The sequence below is a fragment of the Lactuca saligna genome, chromosome 5, assembly GCF_052625555.1.
Source record: "Lactuca saligna cultivar CGN05327 chromosome 5, ASM5262555v1, whole genome shotgun sequence".
Lineage (NCBI taxonomy): Eukaryota > Viridiplantae > Streptophyta > Magnoliopsida > Asterales > Asteraceae > Lactuca > Lactuca saligna.
The window spans coordinates 309,247,376-309,266,755 of NC_136421.1; the positions used below are offsets into that span (position 1 = coordinate 309,247,376).

Genomic DNA, 19,380 nt, shown 5'->3' on the forward strand with positions numbered 1-19,380 from the left:
GGTCGTGGTTTGACGGTTTCTTGAGAATAAAACGTGTTGCAGGCTGTTGACTAGTATCGACTTCCATGTACAAGGAAAAAAAAAAAAAAAAAAAAAAAAGGAAGAGTTTCTTTCGTTTTGATGCTTGTTCGAATAAATAAACGAACCTACGACGCATTTCCTGTGTAATTAAACTTTTGAGGCCATATTGCAATAATAACAACTCTGCTTCTATTTAAATTCCTCCATATGAAAAAGTTTATTTAACTTGATCAGCTCAACTTAATCGAGTCTCTTAAGTAGTTTCGAGTGAACTAAACTCTAGACTCGAAACCGGGTCCGCTCGTCTCCCAATGGCTTTTTTTTTTTTTTTTTTTTTAAGGAATTGAATCAACTTCCAATTAAACTAAGTAGGTATCCGATTTTACTCTTTTAGGTAAATATATTTCTTAAATCTGCGTTTAAATTCTATTTTTCACTATGCTTAAATTTTAGTTATAAATTATAATCTTAATATTTGTTATATGGCATGGAAAATCATCAATTCTACAATTTATGTTTTATAATGTATAGTCTCACATGATAACAGTAATTTTTCAAAGTTATAAAGAATTGATCATAGAGCTTCGTAGTTCTCAAAATGGCACAAATCTTAAAGTCTTAAAGGGTGTTTGGTCAAGCTTATTTAGTAAGGTCCCGTTTTAATACATTATAAGTTGGTTAAAAAGTTTTTCAAAAACAACTATACCATTACTCTTCATTGCTCCCAAACATTTTTTTTCAAAAACTCCATTTTAATACATTATAAGTTAGTTAAAAAGTTTCTTTTTCAAAAACTTCATTTTAATACATTATAAGTTAGTTAAAAAGCTTCTCATTTTAAATAAGCACTCCCAAACACCCTCTTAATCATTATGTTTGTCAAAGCTTACACCCTCTTAATCATTATGTTTGTCAAAGCTTGATGTTGATATCAATCGAATTTGTTGTAAAAACATTATATGACAGTGAACAAACTTTTAAGTTTGGTTTTAAGAGGTTATTATCCTTTTTATTATGTTTGTCAAAGCTTGATGTCGGTGATATCAATCGAATTTGTTGTAAAAGCATTATATAACAGTGCACAAACTTTTAAATTTGGTTTTAAGAGGTTATTATCTTTTTTTAGTGTTATGGAAAATTAAACTTTCTAATAAATTTGGTTTTAAGGAGGGATTGTCACCCATTTCACTAGGCTATCCGTTTACAAATCACACATGACATGTTAATTGGCAACTGTGACTCCACTTGTTAAATGAAATACTTGTTAAATGAAGTCTGTATGACAGACAAAATCGATTTTCTTCTCATTTACGAGTGCTCCTCATTTACACATATTGATTTGCCTCTATGGTTCTATCTGAATAAAAACGATTCACCTACCTTTTTTGAAATAGATTCGCTTACTATTTTGTTCAAAGGAAAAAAAACAATTATCTTAATGGCAAATGATCAAGGGCATCCTCAGTATTTGAAATTTACACTTTGATGAGTATTTTATTCGATGTTCATTCAAATATGCTTAAGGCAGTAAATTCATATTTACCGACCACGATGTTGCTGGTATGAATTATATTGATTGTTACTAGCGTTGTTTAAAAATGTACTATTGTCTCCCTAATAAACCCTTTCATTTTAGTATTCAAAAAATAAAATGTGATGTAGACGATGTTGAGTTCATAGATATTTCATATAGTATGGGAGGAGGTAAAGCTTCACTATCTGGTGACCAATTTGATGATGATTTAGAGGGTTGATTAGAATCTAGTGAAGATGAAGTAGTTAGTCCTGATGAGGTGGAATCGGGTATTCATGGTCCAATAGAAGAGGACATAAACATAGACAATTTATCATTTGACTTGGATGAAGGAAATTATGAAATAAACAAAACTAGGAATGATGCTTTTTTGAGTAAGTTATGCATGGATGAGGAAGCCGAAGTAGAAAAAAATACACATAATGTTGAAGAAGTGGTTGATGAAATTTGCATTGATGAGGAAGGTGAGAATAACCTTCTATGTGATGTACATTACATATTTAATAAGGAAATGTCATGGGAAAACATAAACCAATTTTAGGAATAATATTAGGGAATCCAAAGCAATTAATGCACATGCTATGTAACTATGAAGTTGCTAGTGGATATCAACTTGTCTTCAAGAAAAATGATAGCAAAAGACTCTTAATATTATTTTATGATGGATTGTACATTCAGACTTTGGGTATCAATGCATCATGGATGTATGATGAACAATCTTTCCAAATTTAAACATTGATTCCTTATCATAATTGTGCTAGGAATTTGAAATTGAGGTCAACTGTAACTTATGTCTGGATTGGAAGTCATTTCATAAAGCAGGTTATGTATAGGCATCAACTAAGTCATAGACAACTAAGAATTGAGGTTATGAAAAAGTTTAGAATAGAAGTTAGTGTTAAGCAATGTAAGAAGGCAAAGAAATATGTTTTGAATGTAATTGAGGGTGATATTGTGGAACACTATACTAGACTATGGTCCTGTGCTGAGGAAATAAGAAGATCAAATCTTGGCTCCACTATGATAATGGATGTTAACCTAATGTAAGATGGTACAAATTACTTCAATAAATTCTATGTATGTTTTGATGGTCTGAAAATGGATTGGATGGATGGTTGTAAAATAGTAATAGGGAAAGATGGATGCTTTCTCAAAGGAATTTGCAAAGGGGAATTACTTATTGAGGTATGAATGAAGGCCAATAAACATATATTTCATATTATATGGTGTGTTGTCTCCGTAGAAAACAAAGAGAACTTGAAATTATTTTTGGATGTATCAATTGATGATCTTGATTTGGCATTAGACAAGGATTGACACTAATGTCTGATTAACACAATGTACTACATTATTTGTCATGTTTTTAATCTTGTATAATTGTTATTAACTCTATGTTTGTATTTCATGGACTAATGGAGGATGTTAAGGATTTACTGCCTAATTCTGAACATGGGCGATATGCAAGACACATCTTTTCCAATTTTAGGAAAATATTTACCATTGTCCACTTTAAAAACATGTTTTAAGCAGCAAATAAAGCAACAACATAAGCCGCATTTAAAGCACAAATGAAAGAAATTCAGTTCTTGAACCCATTTACACACACACACACACACACACACACACACACACACATATATATATATATATATATATATATATATATATATATATATATAATGGATAAGGACATTAACACCTAGTCAAGATCTCATGATGAAACAGGTATATGTTGTGACTCAGTAGAAAATGACATGTATAAAAGTTTCAATTCTATAACCATATATGCTAAGAAGAAGCCTATCATTACCATGTTCGAAGAAATAAGAATCTACATGATAGAAAGGATTTACCGGATGGGAGCAAAGGGAATAGCATGGGAAGACCAGGTTTGTCCTACCATAAGATTATTATTAAAATAATTGAAGATTCAACAAAGGTATTGTCAAGTTTACCCTAGTGGTCTTAATCAATTTTGAAGTAAGATGTGGTGCAAATGGTTTTGAAGTAGACCTTAAAAGGAAAACATGTTTTTGTAGACTATGGAAAATTAATGGATATGGTTGTGTTCATTCTATAGCTGTCATATGTTACCTTAACAGGAATGTGGAGTCATATATAGACCACATGTTCAATAACATTGTGTACAAGAAGGCATATAATTTTATAATAGCATACATGAATAGGAGTTCTATGTCGCATGAGACAACATACATCCTACCTTTACCACCCAAACATATAAGGATACTTGTTAGAACAACTGTTAATAGAAGAAGAAATGCATCACAAAGGGTTTCTCAAAGGCATATAGTGTCTAGAACTGGAAAGAGAATCATGTGTAGTATATGCAAGGAGTTTGGCACTTTGGGCATAACAAGGCTACGTGTAAGAAAGTAAACGAGGGCACATCTGGAAGAACCAAAATTAATGTTAGAAGGACTAAAATGGTAAATTACCAAATATAGCATTGAGTTTGTTCACATTTGGCCCCTTTTCTTTTTTTGTACCCAATATACCATCGAACTTATTGTTTATGTTCACCATAACACTTTTGACCGGATATCACATGTGATAGCCGGTTAAAAGGGTCATGGTGAATATAAACAACAAATTCGATGGTATATTAGGTACAAAAAAGGAAATTGACCAAATGTGAACAAACTCAAAAGATAGTTACCCTCCTGAGTCATTCTCCCTTTACTCATTTATAAAAAATCCCTCGTCATCTCCTACTCATATTAATAACTTTATGAGATTAATTCATTCTTCTCTTAAAAACATAACCCATAAAGAACATTACTCATACATGTACAACTTTGTAATGTATTTGCATATTTAAAGAGGAATCTTGATTGAGCTAGTGCATATTATGACTATATTTACATTTCCATTCAAATGATTTATCGTATCATGGATTCTAGATAGGTGTACAAATGAGTGGAATTACAAATGTTGTGATTTTTGGGTTTACGTGTATTTAAGATCAAATTCATAGGATAAAATACAACATCAATATGTACAGGATCATGCAGCTTTTGCAAACATAACACCATAATATACCATGAGCTAAACATATGTGCTAATAAAGATACCTCACATAACAATAATATCATTTTGTAGAGAGTTGTTGACAGATAACCACAGTATGCAGAGCATAGACTATGTTTTGACAAAGCTACCCTTTCGAAACGTTTTTCATATACGTTATGGCATAAGAAGGTTGCAGTCTTTAATGCTTTTGTAGCTTTAATTTCATTTAAGTTTTTAAGGGGAAATGTGAAGATATTATTGAGATGCAAATAGAAATGTGATACCAAGTGTGCCTTTGTCCCAGATAAAGTGTATATCAATCTTTATATGCTTGTTGTGTTGATATTGTACCGGATTCGATGACATGTATATGGAATTGGTTTTATTGCATTAGACACAAGTTGCATTCGTAGAGGAGCAACAGTGTTTCAAAGAAGGTGACAGATCCAACATGTTTCAGCTACAACATTTGCCACTCTACTATATTCCGCCATTAAGAAATAACGCCTTGAGATTTAGAGGACCAAGAGACGAGGTTATCCCCTTAACAAAATTGGATGAATTTTAAGTCATGTAATGTTTTAGTGTTTGGTTTGATTGACAACATAACATTAATCGTGGCTATTTCAGTTTAATTCGGACTACTGTTATATTGTTTTTTATGATTCATAAAATATATTTTTATAGTTTTTATTCCGCCTCCGTACTTTTAAAACCAACTACAGTAAGATGTTTTACGCATCCACTCTGTGTGAACACGCATCAAGAGAACATCTCAAACCATTTTTGTGATGATGAACAGTAGCACACCAAATTCAATGGATTACAATTCACCCAATAAATTGATGACATCATTAATATTAAATTGATGAATTAGTAAAATACAAAACAAATTTATATATGCATATATAAAAAGTGTAAACCTTAATTACAACAAACACTAGAAACCATACCGGCTACCTGTTCCATCTAAGAAACGATCTGTATGCCACCCTTTTGCTTTTAGTTGAGACACCAATTCAGGCATCATCACATTCATCTTTTCATACGCATCTTCCAACTTTTCAGCCTCCTGATTTGCATATGCCGCCACCAACCACCCTCTTAATGCATCTTCACCACTCGCGTTTTGCTCCAACACCATATCCGTCCACCTGTTTTCAAAACTCAAAACAAATTTCTCATCTGGAAAAATCTCTTTCACTTTTTTAAGTCTTGAAGGCTTCATAGCCTTATGTAAATCTCTCCCCACTTTCACATTTTCAGCTTCTTTTATCACTCTCCCTGGAAACACAAGATCCTCCTTGTACCTCAAGTCTGCAGGACTTGATACCTTTCCTGTCTGAATCATAACCATAATCATAAATATAAGATTTTTGGTGTGTAATTTGATTATTTGATTAATAATCAACCTTTATGAAATCTTCTATGATCATTGCAGTTCGTTGTGGATTCAATGTGTTGATGGGAGCAGCTAGCATTTCTTCATAGGTACTGTAAATGTGTATCAGAGAAAGGAAAGACCCAACAACCATCTACAAAAAAAAAAAGATTAAAGATTTAAATACCCAAAAGAGAATAACATTTTCAGTGTGTTTGCAAGATATAAAAGATTGTACCTTTCCTTGCATTGATGAACAAACAGTAGAAACTAACTGAATCCCTGCACCCAATCCAAGAACATTAAACACAGTAGAAATCGCCTCTCCTTTTGCGTATAAATCACTAAGATTTCCCTCTTTTGCAAATGAAGAATAAATTGGCAATCTTGTAGCCCTAGCAGCAACCATGGCCATTCCCTGTAAAATGACAAAAAAATGGTTTTATAATGTGAAGTCTTACAAGGAAAATGATTTAATCACCAGTTTAGTATTTAGTATTTACCTTTGCAAAATTCCCAAGTCCAGCCATTTCAAGAAACAGTTGTGGACATAATGGAGAAAGAACTTCCAAACCAGTGCCAAAGTCGTATAACATGTCAGCTACAAATCAAAAGGTCTCCATCAATCCATCTAAAACTGAATTTTAGTGAAAATTTAGAACAGAATAGAACAAATGTTTATTTATTGGAAGGGTTCAAACCAACAACTCGCCACCGTTTAGGCTCTGAATCCATTCTTGCACCTAAATTGCTGCATATTAGCTTTCCCACATGCTGCATACCATCCTTAAGTATCTGTTTGATACCAATTGAATCAATTAAATGTTTTCAGAAGCAGATTTGGTTCATTTACGTTAAATTGCTGCAAATTGGAATTTGTTAAAAGCTGTTTCTTACCCAACTGGCTGCGGTTGCTTGTGCTGGTGTAGGTCTTAATCCTGCAGCATATAACAGTGACTGCAAAGGAGTAGGATCAATCAATAAACCCTAATTTGAACTTGCGATGATTATAATTTCTAAGTATCAGAAGAAGACCTGAGTTGATAAGACGGATAATGCTGCACTTGAGAAGTGTTGTAATGCTCGAAATTGTGTGTATCTAAGATACCCTTCATTGACACTGCATTAGGTTTTAGTTTCATGAGAAATGACACTTTGAGTAACAGTTTACTGAGGGAGAGAACTCGTTATGATATGAAATTGTATCTTATGAACTCGCCTATATGGATAACCCGAAGGGAGAAAGGTATTGACAAGAGACTCGGAGATTTTGTGGATAACTGGTCTTGAATCATTCAGCACCTTCACCTAAAGAAGAAACACCCAACTGATTCAGTTATCGAATTCAAGAACAATCCTTCAAAACCGTGTGATATTTCTTTGGTGATAGATAATATTCTCGTTTTATTTCTGAACTTAATTGTATGAATTGCAGCACGCGATGAGAATTTAATAAAGAATTGGAGATTCCAAAATGAAGAAAACCCTAAATTTTTGGATTTATGAGTAGCATTTAGTCGAACACGTAAAGGGAGGAGATAATACTAACGGAGAGTTGGCCGTCGGGATGAAATTCAAAGTGGCGAGAGACGGTGTCTGAGGTCTCAGTCCAGGAGACAGAGACGGGGACTACTTCCGGCGATGGATTTCCCGCTTCTTTCTTCAGCAATCTTAACTTTTCCTGCCATCAAAATATGAACAACCGCCAAATTTACAAAAAGAATATTGCAACAGAGAGAAATTTTGAATAAAGCGCGGACATACCAGGAAATTCATGGCATTCAAGAAGATAGGATTTTTCTGCCACCGGCAGCCAGCTACCGGATTAGATTTCGCCGCCGGTGAACTCTGCCTTTTGTGCTTACGGAGTTGCGGTAGTGATTTCCGGTCGTTGTTTATATTCGATTCAACTCCACCCTAGAATTTCAAAACGTGCAACTTTGCCCCTTTGTTTACTAAATATTCACTTTGTGCGTTTTTTGTTAATATCCTCTAAATCGTGAAACGATAAATAATCTATGACAATTGACAAGAGGCAAAACGTAATAACGTATCACTTCATTGTTTAATAAAGTTTTTATTTTTTCTGGACAACATAATTCAAAAACATGGCAGTATTTAAGAGTGTGCAAATTGTACAAAAATCCACCAAACGAACCAAATTGATTTCCTTTTGAGAGAGAGAGAGATTAATGACTAATTTTGAAGTTTATTAATGGTAACTTTAATAAGGCAATGTTCATTAAGTTTTTATAAAATCTTAATATTATTTTTAGTATGAAACGATAATCAATTTTGAGGGTGCCAGGAATCGAGCCCTAGTCCACTGATTCTAAAGTCCATTGCCTTTCCATCTCATCCATATCTTTGCAACATGTTCATTTGCGAGGGAAGCATTTCGGATGATCCTTCAGTGGTGTGGACTACCGGAGACAGAGTTTCATTCAGTTTTGGATGTCATTAAGTATGCATCTACATAGAGCAATTGTCCAAATAAGAGGTGTAGTTTAACTGTGATCTTATTTGGAACCATATGGTGTTTAAGAAAAGCCCGGAATGATAGAATTTTTAAAAAGAGTGTCACGAAGTAGGAGAAGCTTGTGACTGATGTAAAGTCACTGATATATATGTGGGTTAAACATAAGGGAGATAATGATAGTTTAGATTGGAGAGTATGGAACTTTTACCCTTTATTTTGCTGATTTATTGTAAAATATTTTCTCTTCTAGCTACTTGCTAGTGGGGCTACTCTCTCTAATATATATCAATTTTGCCGATTCCAAAAAAAAAAAAAAAACGAAACGATAATCTAATTTACTTTTCAAGGTTTTTTTTTTTATGTTTTATAAAATCTTATAACCTAGTTTATTCATCGATATTTTCTTTATTTTCATGTTTTATAAACCAAAAAAATTAGCTTACAAGCTAATTTTTAAAAGGTTGTTAAAATTAGCGTTTAAATTTGCTTATAAATTAATTTCAATTCTCTTATGTCATTTTACATATTCTTGCTAATTAATAAACAATATTTTTTTGAGATATTTACTAATTTAGTCTATTTTGCTAATTACTTTTCAAAAAAATACTCAAAAAAATCACATGTTGCAAGATAGTCATTAAACTCGTAGATGGTCATGTACGAGCTATTTCATTAATCTTGGCTAGGTTGACTATGAATTCGTACTTTGTTGGCTATGAAATCGATGAAATGGAAGAATGAACGAAATCGTCCATTGTTCTTCGAACTTGAGAGCTTGAGAGCTTTTTTTAAACTTGGAAATGTGAAAAATGAGGCTTTTCTAAAAAAAATAAAAATAAAAATAAAAATAAAAAAAAAGTATATATACTAGGCTAAGTAAAGTAGCTGGTGAACCAGTATCAATATGCGATGTACAAGTCATTAATGCACAAACTATGCATTAATGATTTGTACATCGCAAATGGATTTCCGATTTCATAGTTGGCCCCTAATTACCTGTGATTTTGCGTGGCTATTTTGTGTAATTTGTTAATTCTTGGTTATTTTTAGACAAGTAATTAGCAAATTTGGCTATACTTGTAAATTTATTTATTTTTTTATCATTTAGTAACTAGCTTTTCAACTATCATTCAAGTAGTCCGAAAAATAGTCTAAAGCTAATAAAAGCATACAACATTTTTTATAGTTTGGGAAAAGTTGGATAAAATGAAACAATTCTAAAGTCTCCTACATAAATAAAGTTTAATTTAAATTAAAAAGTAGATAAATATGCATATGGATATCAATGCACATCTGTAACTTGTCGCAAAAATCTTGAATCTCAACATCCCTTTTGGATTGTGAAGGTCACGAGAACCCAACTTGCTACATAGGAACTGAAATTGATCTTATCCAAAGGCTTTCATAAAAGTTCCGTTCGGTTAATGCTCATAACATATTATGACAAAATTATTAATCTATCCACTATTCACATTCTCATGAACGAAGTGACAAACCATTTCTACGTGTTTTGTGCATTATTATTAATCGGGTTAGCTACAATATGTCACGATGTCTAATTATCAAATGTTAAGGATGGTGATATCACTTATGTTGTGTCTAAGTCACACAATGGCTAATGTTGCCATAATACCTCACAAATATTATTATCATGGCTTAATGCTCAGCTTCTACATAAGTCCTTGATACCATGCTTTGTTTCTCTTTTTTTACATGAAATTGGAGAACCCCCAAGATTAATGAAATAGCTCGTACATGACCTCTGTATGGAATAACAACTCAACCAACTTGCTTCATAATAATTAAGCTACCAAATCTAAAATTCCCCTAGAATGTAGGATCAAACGTTGACCTGGAGTTATCTTTTAAATACCAAAGAACTAGAAAGTAGCATGCGTATGAGATTAACGAGGTGTGCTTAGGAATCGACCAATTTGATTAATGTTACATGTTATATCAAGTCGAATTATCATGAAGTAAAGTAATCGACCTACCAAGCACATATACCTTGATGCATCAACTTCATGACTTTCATTTTTTGTATGTTAGAAAAATTTATGCTTCATTGGAAATACACTAGATCAACATACATGACATTAGTATATGTTAACAAGAAACCCTAAATTGTTGGCCATGTGAACGAGGAGTCGTGAAACCCTAGTTAGTTTAGTCAATTCTTCCAAGGTTTTTAAAGCAGTAAATTAGAAAGAGGTATATCATTTAGAAGCAAGATAAAAAGATAAATATGACAACTGAAGGCGACCTTCAAATTTCATAAAGTGTATCCCATTTTTTTATGGCACTAAAACATGGCATACATTTTTGTATGTCGTAAATTTTATATAAAAATGAAACGGTTTTATGTAATCGTTCGTATTTAAAAAAATATGACATTTAATATGTCATAAAATATTGTGTTTAATAGTGATGTGTGCAAATCTATACATATAATTCTATATCATCTTAATATTGCTAATTATTTTTATGCCCTTTATAGAATAAAAGGTACTTAATTTATTATGCATTGTGTTCTAAGGGTAAAATACATGCTTAGAGCAAAAAGAAAGCTAGAAGCTGGAAGCTAGGAGTTTGAAAGAAGACTTTTAATTGACGAAAAAATACACTCTCCATGTCGTGGTGACCTTACCACGACGTGGCAATTTGGACTTTCCTAATATTAAGGAGACTTGCTGAATACGGGATAACAACGAAGATCATGACGTGGTGGCCTTACCACGTTGTGGCCAGTGGTGAGTGTAGCATAGACAACCACGTGGTTCACCAACTAAGGTCGGTTCATGAAAAAACCAGGTTTAACCGGACTTGTTCAACCATAAAAATAACCTATTTAGTATATATATATATATACACACACACACACACACACACGTTTTAATATTGTAAATTAACTATCTAGGCATGTATAAAAACATAATACATGTGTAACTAATTATTACTCCAATCTAATACTCATTAATCATATATATAAGTTTAAAGAAAACGTGATATGAAAATCGATTTAGAAGTAAAACAAAAAGTAAAAAAACAAATTAGCAAATGGCACTACAAGAAACGGGGCCTATAGGGACGACAAATGTCGTCTCTATAGGTTAAAAAAGTCGTCCCAATAGGTGTCCGGGACGACATGTCGTCGCTATAGCTCTCTTCTCCATAGCCCCGTCGCAATAGATAGTTTTTGTCGTCGCTATAGATATTGTCGCAATAAGCTACCTTTAGAGACGATATGTTGTCCATGTTGGTGATGGGTTTTGGTCATAAGACATCCTATGTGCTCATACAAACCCTAATGCTTGGATCTAGGTTTCTCTATTGTACATGCTTTGAATCCAAGACTATAAACCCTAATTCTAGCATACAAGTAATCATATTAATATGTAATTAGGTTTAAGATCATACCTTGATTGTTATGTAGCAATAACAATCCCAATTCCTCCTTGAATTGACTTTGGAAGGCTTAGAGTCACAAGTGTCACTCCTCTAATGGTTCACAAACACCATAAGTAAGAGGATGAAGAGGAGAGAGGATGGAGGCTGCCAAAACCGTGTGTAAACCCTTACAAGAAGCTTAGCCACGTTTTTGAGCCTTAAGGGGTTTTTATATAGTTGGGCTATTAGGGTTATCTAACAAGGAAACCCTAATTTGGATGCTTAAGCCCTAAGCAACCCATAGACTCCTTTTATCAAGCCCATGGATGATTTCCTTATGGGTTTCCCATTAGAACTCGTCCATCCCTTAATATAAGGCAATCCATGGCCCAAATTATAATTATCTTATAATTACAATTCCAGTCCCTTAAGTTTAATTAATCTCTTTTAGTCACAAAACTAATTACCAATTAATTATTGACTAATATTAATTAAACAATATGATTTCTCCTTTAATATATTATTCTCATAATACATTAATAAATCATATTTAATCCTTAATCTCCATAATTCATCCTATCAAGTTGCTTTGGTGAAGGCAACCCAAAAGGACCATGCACCATCGGGTCAAGTACATACCAAAATAGTTATGGACTTAGACACTAATCCAACAGTTGGTTCGTCACTATATGTTTAAAGTCCCTATAGATAAGGTTATAGAGACGACATGGCGTCTCCATAAGTACAGCTATATAGACGACATGTTGCCTCCATACATAAATCTATTTCATATGTCATGCGACATTCTATAGCAGCAACAAATCGTCATAGTTGATGCACCTGTAGAGACAATGTGTCGTCTCTATAGATGCACCTATAGAAATGACATGTCGTCTCTATAGGTATGCCCACAAACTTTTGAAAAATTTCCAGTTTCTCACACCCTTTTTCCCATGTGCAGTTGAACAAGCACCATGATAACATAAAAGCAAACTTTTGAAGCACAACATAAAAACAACAATAACAACTATAAACTAGTGTTTTATTGATTAGGGAACTGTAACAAGGAAGAAAATAAAAACCATATAATCCACCAATAATTAGAAAGTAATTAACAAACTAATTAGACGTACAATCTTATCACCTGATGGTTGTTAAAAGCAACAAAATACAATACCATATGATTGAAGTCTTGCACAAATCACTTCTTGAATGCTTCATTGCCTTCACTATAACCAAAACAGTGAAATGACATATACACTTAAATAGACAAATACAATAACTTTGGAAACATAAAGTTCTTAATTCCCACATAAAGTTCTTGCAATCTGGAGAGTAATTAACATATTAATATATGACTGAAGGAATTATACACACATTAAAGTATAAAATTACACTTACAGATCGTAAAGATATTAGCTCATCTTTCCCCTGTTTCAACAAAAACCCCACAAAATTCAAGAATTCCAACTAGTTAAAAAGGAGATAGGGCCAATAATCATTTTCTTCTTACCTATATTTTGGTGGATAAGGAGAGAGGTTTGATACTAACAAGAAATATTATAAATGCTTCAAAAGGTAACCAAATTAGTATCAAAAGGATGAAAAAATGCTTAAACCATTAAGTTCAATCAACAAGTAAAACACTGCAGCTGTAAAAGTAACTAAATTTTATGCATGAGATTGATTGATTACCATTTTAGGGCCTTCATCATAATCATAACATAATGTTGCAGCTACAAGTGCATTCACGCTGTTATGAACAATAAGATTCCCCTAAAAAGTAAATATGTATACAAATGATCATAGGAAAAAAAACCATAAAATCTGACCTAATGAAGTTCATTATTAACTAACCTTTAAAGGAACCTTTGGTGGCTCAGAACAGGTAGAGCAGAATCCTAAAGTTTCATTATGATGTAATCAATGAACTAAAAAAAATAATGTATTTCTGTTTTTTACAAGATGAAAGGCATTAGAGAAATAAAGAAAGACATGCCTTGTACATGAAAAGTCTTTGCAAATATTGAATTTCTTCATCACCTCATTTGGAGATAAAGATGCAGTTGGAATTGTATCAAATCTCTTGGAGATTCTAGATAAAGCAATAGATACATGCACATAAATTGTAGAACCCTTCTTTATCACCTCATTATGTTTAATTTGTTTGTTAAATAAAACTAAAAGAAATTCATCACCATATTATGTTATGTAAGACTAAAATCTTAAATGGTATCTGATCTACCCTTTTCAAACTTTTTGTTTGTCCTTGTTTCCCTTCTTCATGACACTCCATTTTCACCTATAAACAACATTAAAGCCTACATGTTTTAAAAACATTGTAGCTTTTGTCATGTCACAAAAAATAAATGTACTCACAAGGCCCTTGCTGAAATGTGATTGGATGACAAAGGGTGTGACATCAGCAAAGTAATCCTTTATCCAACTAATGGCAGTGATATGAGAAGCATTCTTTCCAGGAAGAGGATGATGTGGCAATAGGGGCAATGATAAAAGATGACGTGCTTGTGGGGGAGATTTAGGAAGACACTCTGGAAAACTGCTCGTCAACCACATCATTGCACATACTACCTGAAATTAATAATTACAATTCAACATCTTTTTAGTTTTTACTAATTCCTTCCAGTTTGCATTATTTTTCCCAAGTTATAACTTTTCTATGTATCTAAGTCCCATGTAGTAAACTCACTTTTATAATCTTGAACATTAGGTTTCGAAAAGTTGTCATAGTTAGACTATTTTCATGCAATAACAAGAAACATTTATAGTAGTTGATCAAAATATAAAGGCAATGACCATTCACAAACACTTAGCTAGCTTCAAATAGCAAGATTGTGAACAGATCAATAGAAACATTACACATTTGTCTTTTTTTCCTAAAAACCTATAGTTAAGATCCCAATTTGGATTGTGCCTTGATTGAAAAATGCTTACAAGCATATAAAAAGTGCTGGGAGGAATATTAATTCTTATCTAGACTATGTTTGACGCATTCCATTAATTACATTTACATATACAATAATACTTTGGCAACTATAAATTACATGAATATATTCACAATCCGGTTCTTGAAGTGAACAATATTGAATTATTGATGAATAAGGCTTTCTCTAAATCACCTTTTGTCAGTAAAGTTAATAGACCACTTTAGCAGGTAGCTCTAAAATGGTAGCACATCCCAATTGAATAGCTAATTCCCTAATATCAAGTCGATCATGTACTTCATCACGAAATGATTGTTTAATGTTTGATCTGATACATTATACATATCAATTGAATAAAAAGCATGATGATGATATGCAAAGCAAAAGATATGAACATGCTTGACACCAATTCTGTTATACATCACATTGAAAGATCTAAAGTAAGGCTTCTCATACATCCTACTCAGCTTTATTGCGGTGTGACGATCGAATAGAAATTGATGAAAAAAATAGTAACAGGGGCAAACAACTTACGATTTCAGAATCCGACATTAGATGAATCAAATTGAAGATCAAAGACGTGACAGTGCTCAACGGCTTTACAGACGAATTGCTTCGATTCCTTAAGCCATAACTTCCTTGTAATATCCAACAAATCCATTTCAAGAAAGAGTGAGGGAGAAAGAGAAACAATTGGTATTTGAGTTCTATAATTGCTGTTGTGAATAGAGGAATATAAAAAGAAGAAAAAAATCTTTTTAGATATGTAGGGACGAGGTATCGTCTCTACAGCTTTTCACAAACCCGCCAAAGTTCCCGGGTAATCTATTGAGATGACAATTTGCCCTTATAAATTAACCGGTCAAAAAAAAAAATTGGTCAACCCTATAGAGATGACATGTCGTCCCTATAGGTCCGCTATAGCAACGACATTTGTCGTCCCTATAGGTTGCGTCCCTATAGCTGCTTATTCTTGTAGTATGGATATAAAATCCCGATGAAATTAAGGATGGTATATCCCTCCAATTCCCCCCAAAGTAGCAAAATCTAATAAGGCAATAAACAATAGATAAATTTATTTTAATCGTAATATAAATAATAAATATATAATAATTATAAAAAAAACCATATACATTTGATATTATTTTTATATTTTTGGGTCCATTCTCCCAAATGGACTCATAAAAAAGTACCAAAAGTTCATTCTTGAATATTGTGATTTTCTTTTTCAAATAGTCAAAAAGAAACTTAATTTTACTCATCTTGCTAATCTCATGGCTCTCTGTGTGTCATAACTCCGGCCGTTCCGTTACTCCAAAATCATTTCTTCTTTCTTTTCCTTCCTCTGTTTTTATAAAGTAGTTCCTTTCAAAATTTTAAGGTAGTTTCTAAATGTTTTGTTATATAATTTCTAGTGTTATTTATAAAATTAGGTGGGTCATGTGACCCACCTTAAACATATATAAACTCGCCCATGGTTGTGGTGATCTGTTTTTCAGGTATTTTTACCGATAATATGTGTCGTTGGTATAAGTGTCGTCGGCATATGGTTTTATTCTTATAGTGCCAACCATGAACACCCTTAGAAGATGCATTAAAAGTACCATGCACTTTGACTTTTAAAATAAAAATTGTAAGTTAAATTTGGGTTTCTTGAGAAAAAAATATGATGGGAATTTATTTAAGAGATCTTAGTAACATCCAAACACATGAGTTATGTTTTTCTTTCATGTTGATCAAAATTATGTCGTGTACATGGTAAGGTAGGGTTATATTGTTGTTAAAAGTATTAGGGTTATCAAAAAAATTGTATCGGGTTATTAAAAAAATTGTATCGAAACGCATTAAAAACTTGCTTGCTAGTACAAACTCGTTAGTTTTGCATGAATCTTTTAACTGTTCTCTTATTTTGAAAAGAATGCATATCTAACTCACATATTTATGGGTGTTATTTATGTTGGAGATAATTAAGGAAAGTTTCCTTATTTTATTATTTCGTTATGTTTACTTCCATTTGTGCATAAGGATTCTATTAATATACAGATTCTATTAGTGTTGGATTGAGATTCTATTTAGTTTAGTATAAATAGATGTAATTGTTGATGTTAATCACATTCCAGAACAAGTTTTTCCGGTTAAGAAAAAAGCCTTTGGCAACAACAATTTCTTGCAGCGAAAGAAAGACTAAACATCGAAACCTTCTTCAACAATGGCATAAAATGGCAATTTACAAGTTCTTAATGCACTTGACGGAGCAAAAACTCAATGTTACCATTTTACTACAATCATAATCGCCGGAATGGGGTTTTTCACGGATGCTTACGACCTTTTCTGCATCTCTTTGGTGACGAAGATGCTGGGCCGGATTTACTACCACACCCCAGGCTCTCCGAAGCCCGGAAGTTTACCTCCGAATGTGTCTGCTGCCGTGAACGGTGTTGCCCTAGTCGGAACCCTTGCTGGACAACTCTTTTTTGGATGGCTCGGCGATAAACTAGGAAGGAAGAAGGTCTATGGCATTACACTCATGCTCATGTGTGTCTGTTCGATAGCTTCGGGTTTGTCATTCGGTAGTGATCCCAAGATGGTAATGTCTACTCTTTGCTTCTTCCGGTTCTGGCTTGGATTCGGGATCGGTGGTGATTACCCACTGTCTGCCACCATCATGTCGGAGTATTCAAACAAGAAAACACGAGGAGGTTTTATCGCCGCCGTGTTTGCAATGCAAGGTTTTGGGATTTTAGGCGGCGGGGTGTTTGCTATTATTCTGTCTTCGATTTTTGATGCCAAGTTCAAAGCTCCGTCGTATGAGGTTGATCCGATTGGGTCCACCGTTCCGGAGGCCGATTACGTATGGCGGATTATTCTGATGGTCGGAGCCGTTCCAGCGATTTTGACTTATTACTGGAGAACGAAGATGCCGGAAACCGCCCGTTACACGGCCCTGGTAGCCAAAAACGCTAATCAAGCTGCCATGGATATGTCGAAAGTGTTGCAAATGGAGATTCAGTCAGAACAAGATAAGGTGGTGGAGGGATCCAACAACAGTTTTGGTCTTTTCAGCAAGGAATTCCTCCGGCGATACGGAAAGGCTTTGCTCGGAACAACAAGCACCTGGTTCTTACTTGACATTGCGTATTACAGTCAGAATTTATTCCAAAAGGACATATTCAGTGCCATCGGTTGGATCCCTGCAGCAAAGAAGATGAACGCCATTCACGAAGTTTACACAATTGCTAGAGCTCAAACATTAATTGCGTTATGCAGCACTGTACCTGGATACTGGTTCACGGTCTTTTTGATCGACAAGATGGGACGTTTCAAAATCCAGCTACTCGGATTCTCAATGATGACAATCTTCATGTTTGCGTTGGCATTCCCTTACAACCACTGGATTCAACCAGGAAACAACATCGGATTCGTGGTGATGTATTCGTTAACCTTCTTTTTCGCCAACTTCGGACCAAATGTCACCACATTTGTCGTCCCTGCGGAAATCTTTCCGGCGAGGCTGCGGTCAACTTGCCATGGGATCTCAGCTGCATCAGGGAAACTCGGTGCAATCGTGGGCGCTTTCGGGTTCTTATACCTGGCTCAGAATCAAGATCCGGCGAAGGCTGATGCAGGATATCCGGCGGGGATTGGAGTGAAGAACGCGCTGATAGTGTTGGGTGTGATCAATTTTTTGGGAACTTTATGCACGCTTTTGGTACCAGAATCAAAAGGGAAGTCACTCGAGGAAATGTCAGGGGAGAATGAAGAACAACAACCCAATGTTGGGGAAGTGTAAATCAGGCCTTAATCTTCTATTAGTAGGTTTTAGAATTGAAGGTTCATATATAGTCTTGCTTACTTCTATTTTGTTTTCTTACTTTAATTCCTTTTCGTATTTTGCTTTTTTAGTAAAGATTGTTTCAGGATTATGCTAATCAAAGATGTGGGTTTTCAACTAAATTGCAATTAGGCCTTTTTTTTTAAGTAAAAGATTGTTAGAGAAACATTTATTCTTGTATTTTTCATAAAAAGTGACAAATAGATAACGAAAAAAGGTTTAGTGACTAAATGTGAACAAAATCGAAAGTTCGTTTCCCACTAAAAAGTTCAATGGTTTAATGTGAACAAACTTCCTATTGTATTATGTTTTAGCAAATTATTTATTTTTGTTTAATTGTAGCAACATTTGTTGATGAAGAAATCTATAAAATAAAAAAACAAAATGTAACATCCGGATTTCTATGTATCATAATTTAAGTATTGTTCTTTTGAGTTAAGAAGAGAGACACGATGAGTTGACGTCTCAACTCGTCGAGTAAGGTCGCTACTGATGACTCGGATTAATGAATGGACTCGACGAGTCGGTGAGGCGACTCGAGGAGTCCGTTGTTGACAAAAACCCTAAATCTTTGGGCCCGAGACATATTTAAAAGCACTTATGGCCTTCAATTGCGACTACCTTTCCCATAAGTGAAAACCCTAGCGAGCTTGAGTGTGTAGAGTGAGAGGAAGAGCTATCTTGAGCTTTTGGTGTGATTTTGCAAGAAAGGAGAAGAGTTCCAGCAAGAGGGACCAAGGAAGGTTATTGTTCTGAGTTATTCAAGCAAGG

The 19,380-nt window shown here is 33.8% G+C and overlaps 1 protein-coding gene and 1 pseudogene across 1 annotated transcript; one reads left to right on the forward strand and one right to left on the reverse strand.

Annotated features, from left to right (window-relative positions):
* Positions 1-5,427: 5,427 nt before the first annotated feature.
* On the reverse strand, positions 5,428-7,881 carry LOC145048566 (protein root UVB sensitive 2, chloroplastic-like). Its single transcript, XM_078997099.1, has 10 exons — positions 7,731-7,881; positions 7,516-7,647; positions 7,186-7,274; positions 7,002-7,086; positions 6,864-6,923; positions 6,668-6,761; positions 6,470-6,567; positions 6,205-6,384; positions 5,998-6,120; positions 5,428-5,927 (listed from the first exon to the last, which is right to left on the reverse strand). The coding sequence occupies exons 1-10, from the start codon at positions 7,740-7,742 to the stop codon at positions 5,526-5,528; spliced, it is 1,275 nt and encodes a 424-aa protein (XP_078853225.1). The 5' UTR covers positions 7,743-7,881; the 3' UTR covers positions 5,428-5,525.
* A 9,093-nt stretch (positions 7,882-16,974) lies between these two features.
* On the forward strand, positions 16,975-18,567 carry LOC145047038 (inorganic phosphate transporter 1-4 pseudogene; annotated as a pseudogene).
* Positions 18,568-19,380: the final 813 nt, after the last annotated feature.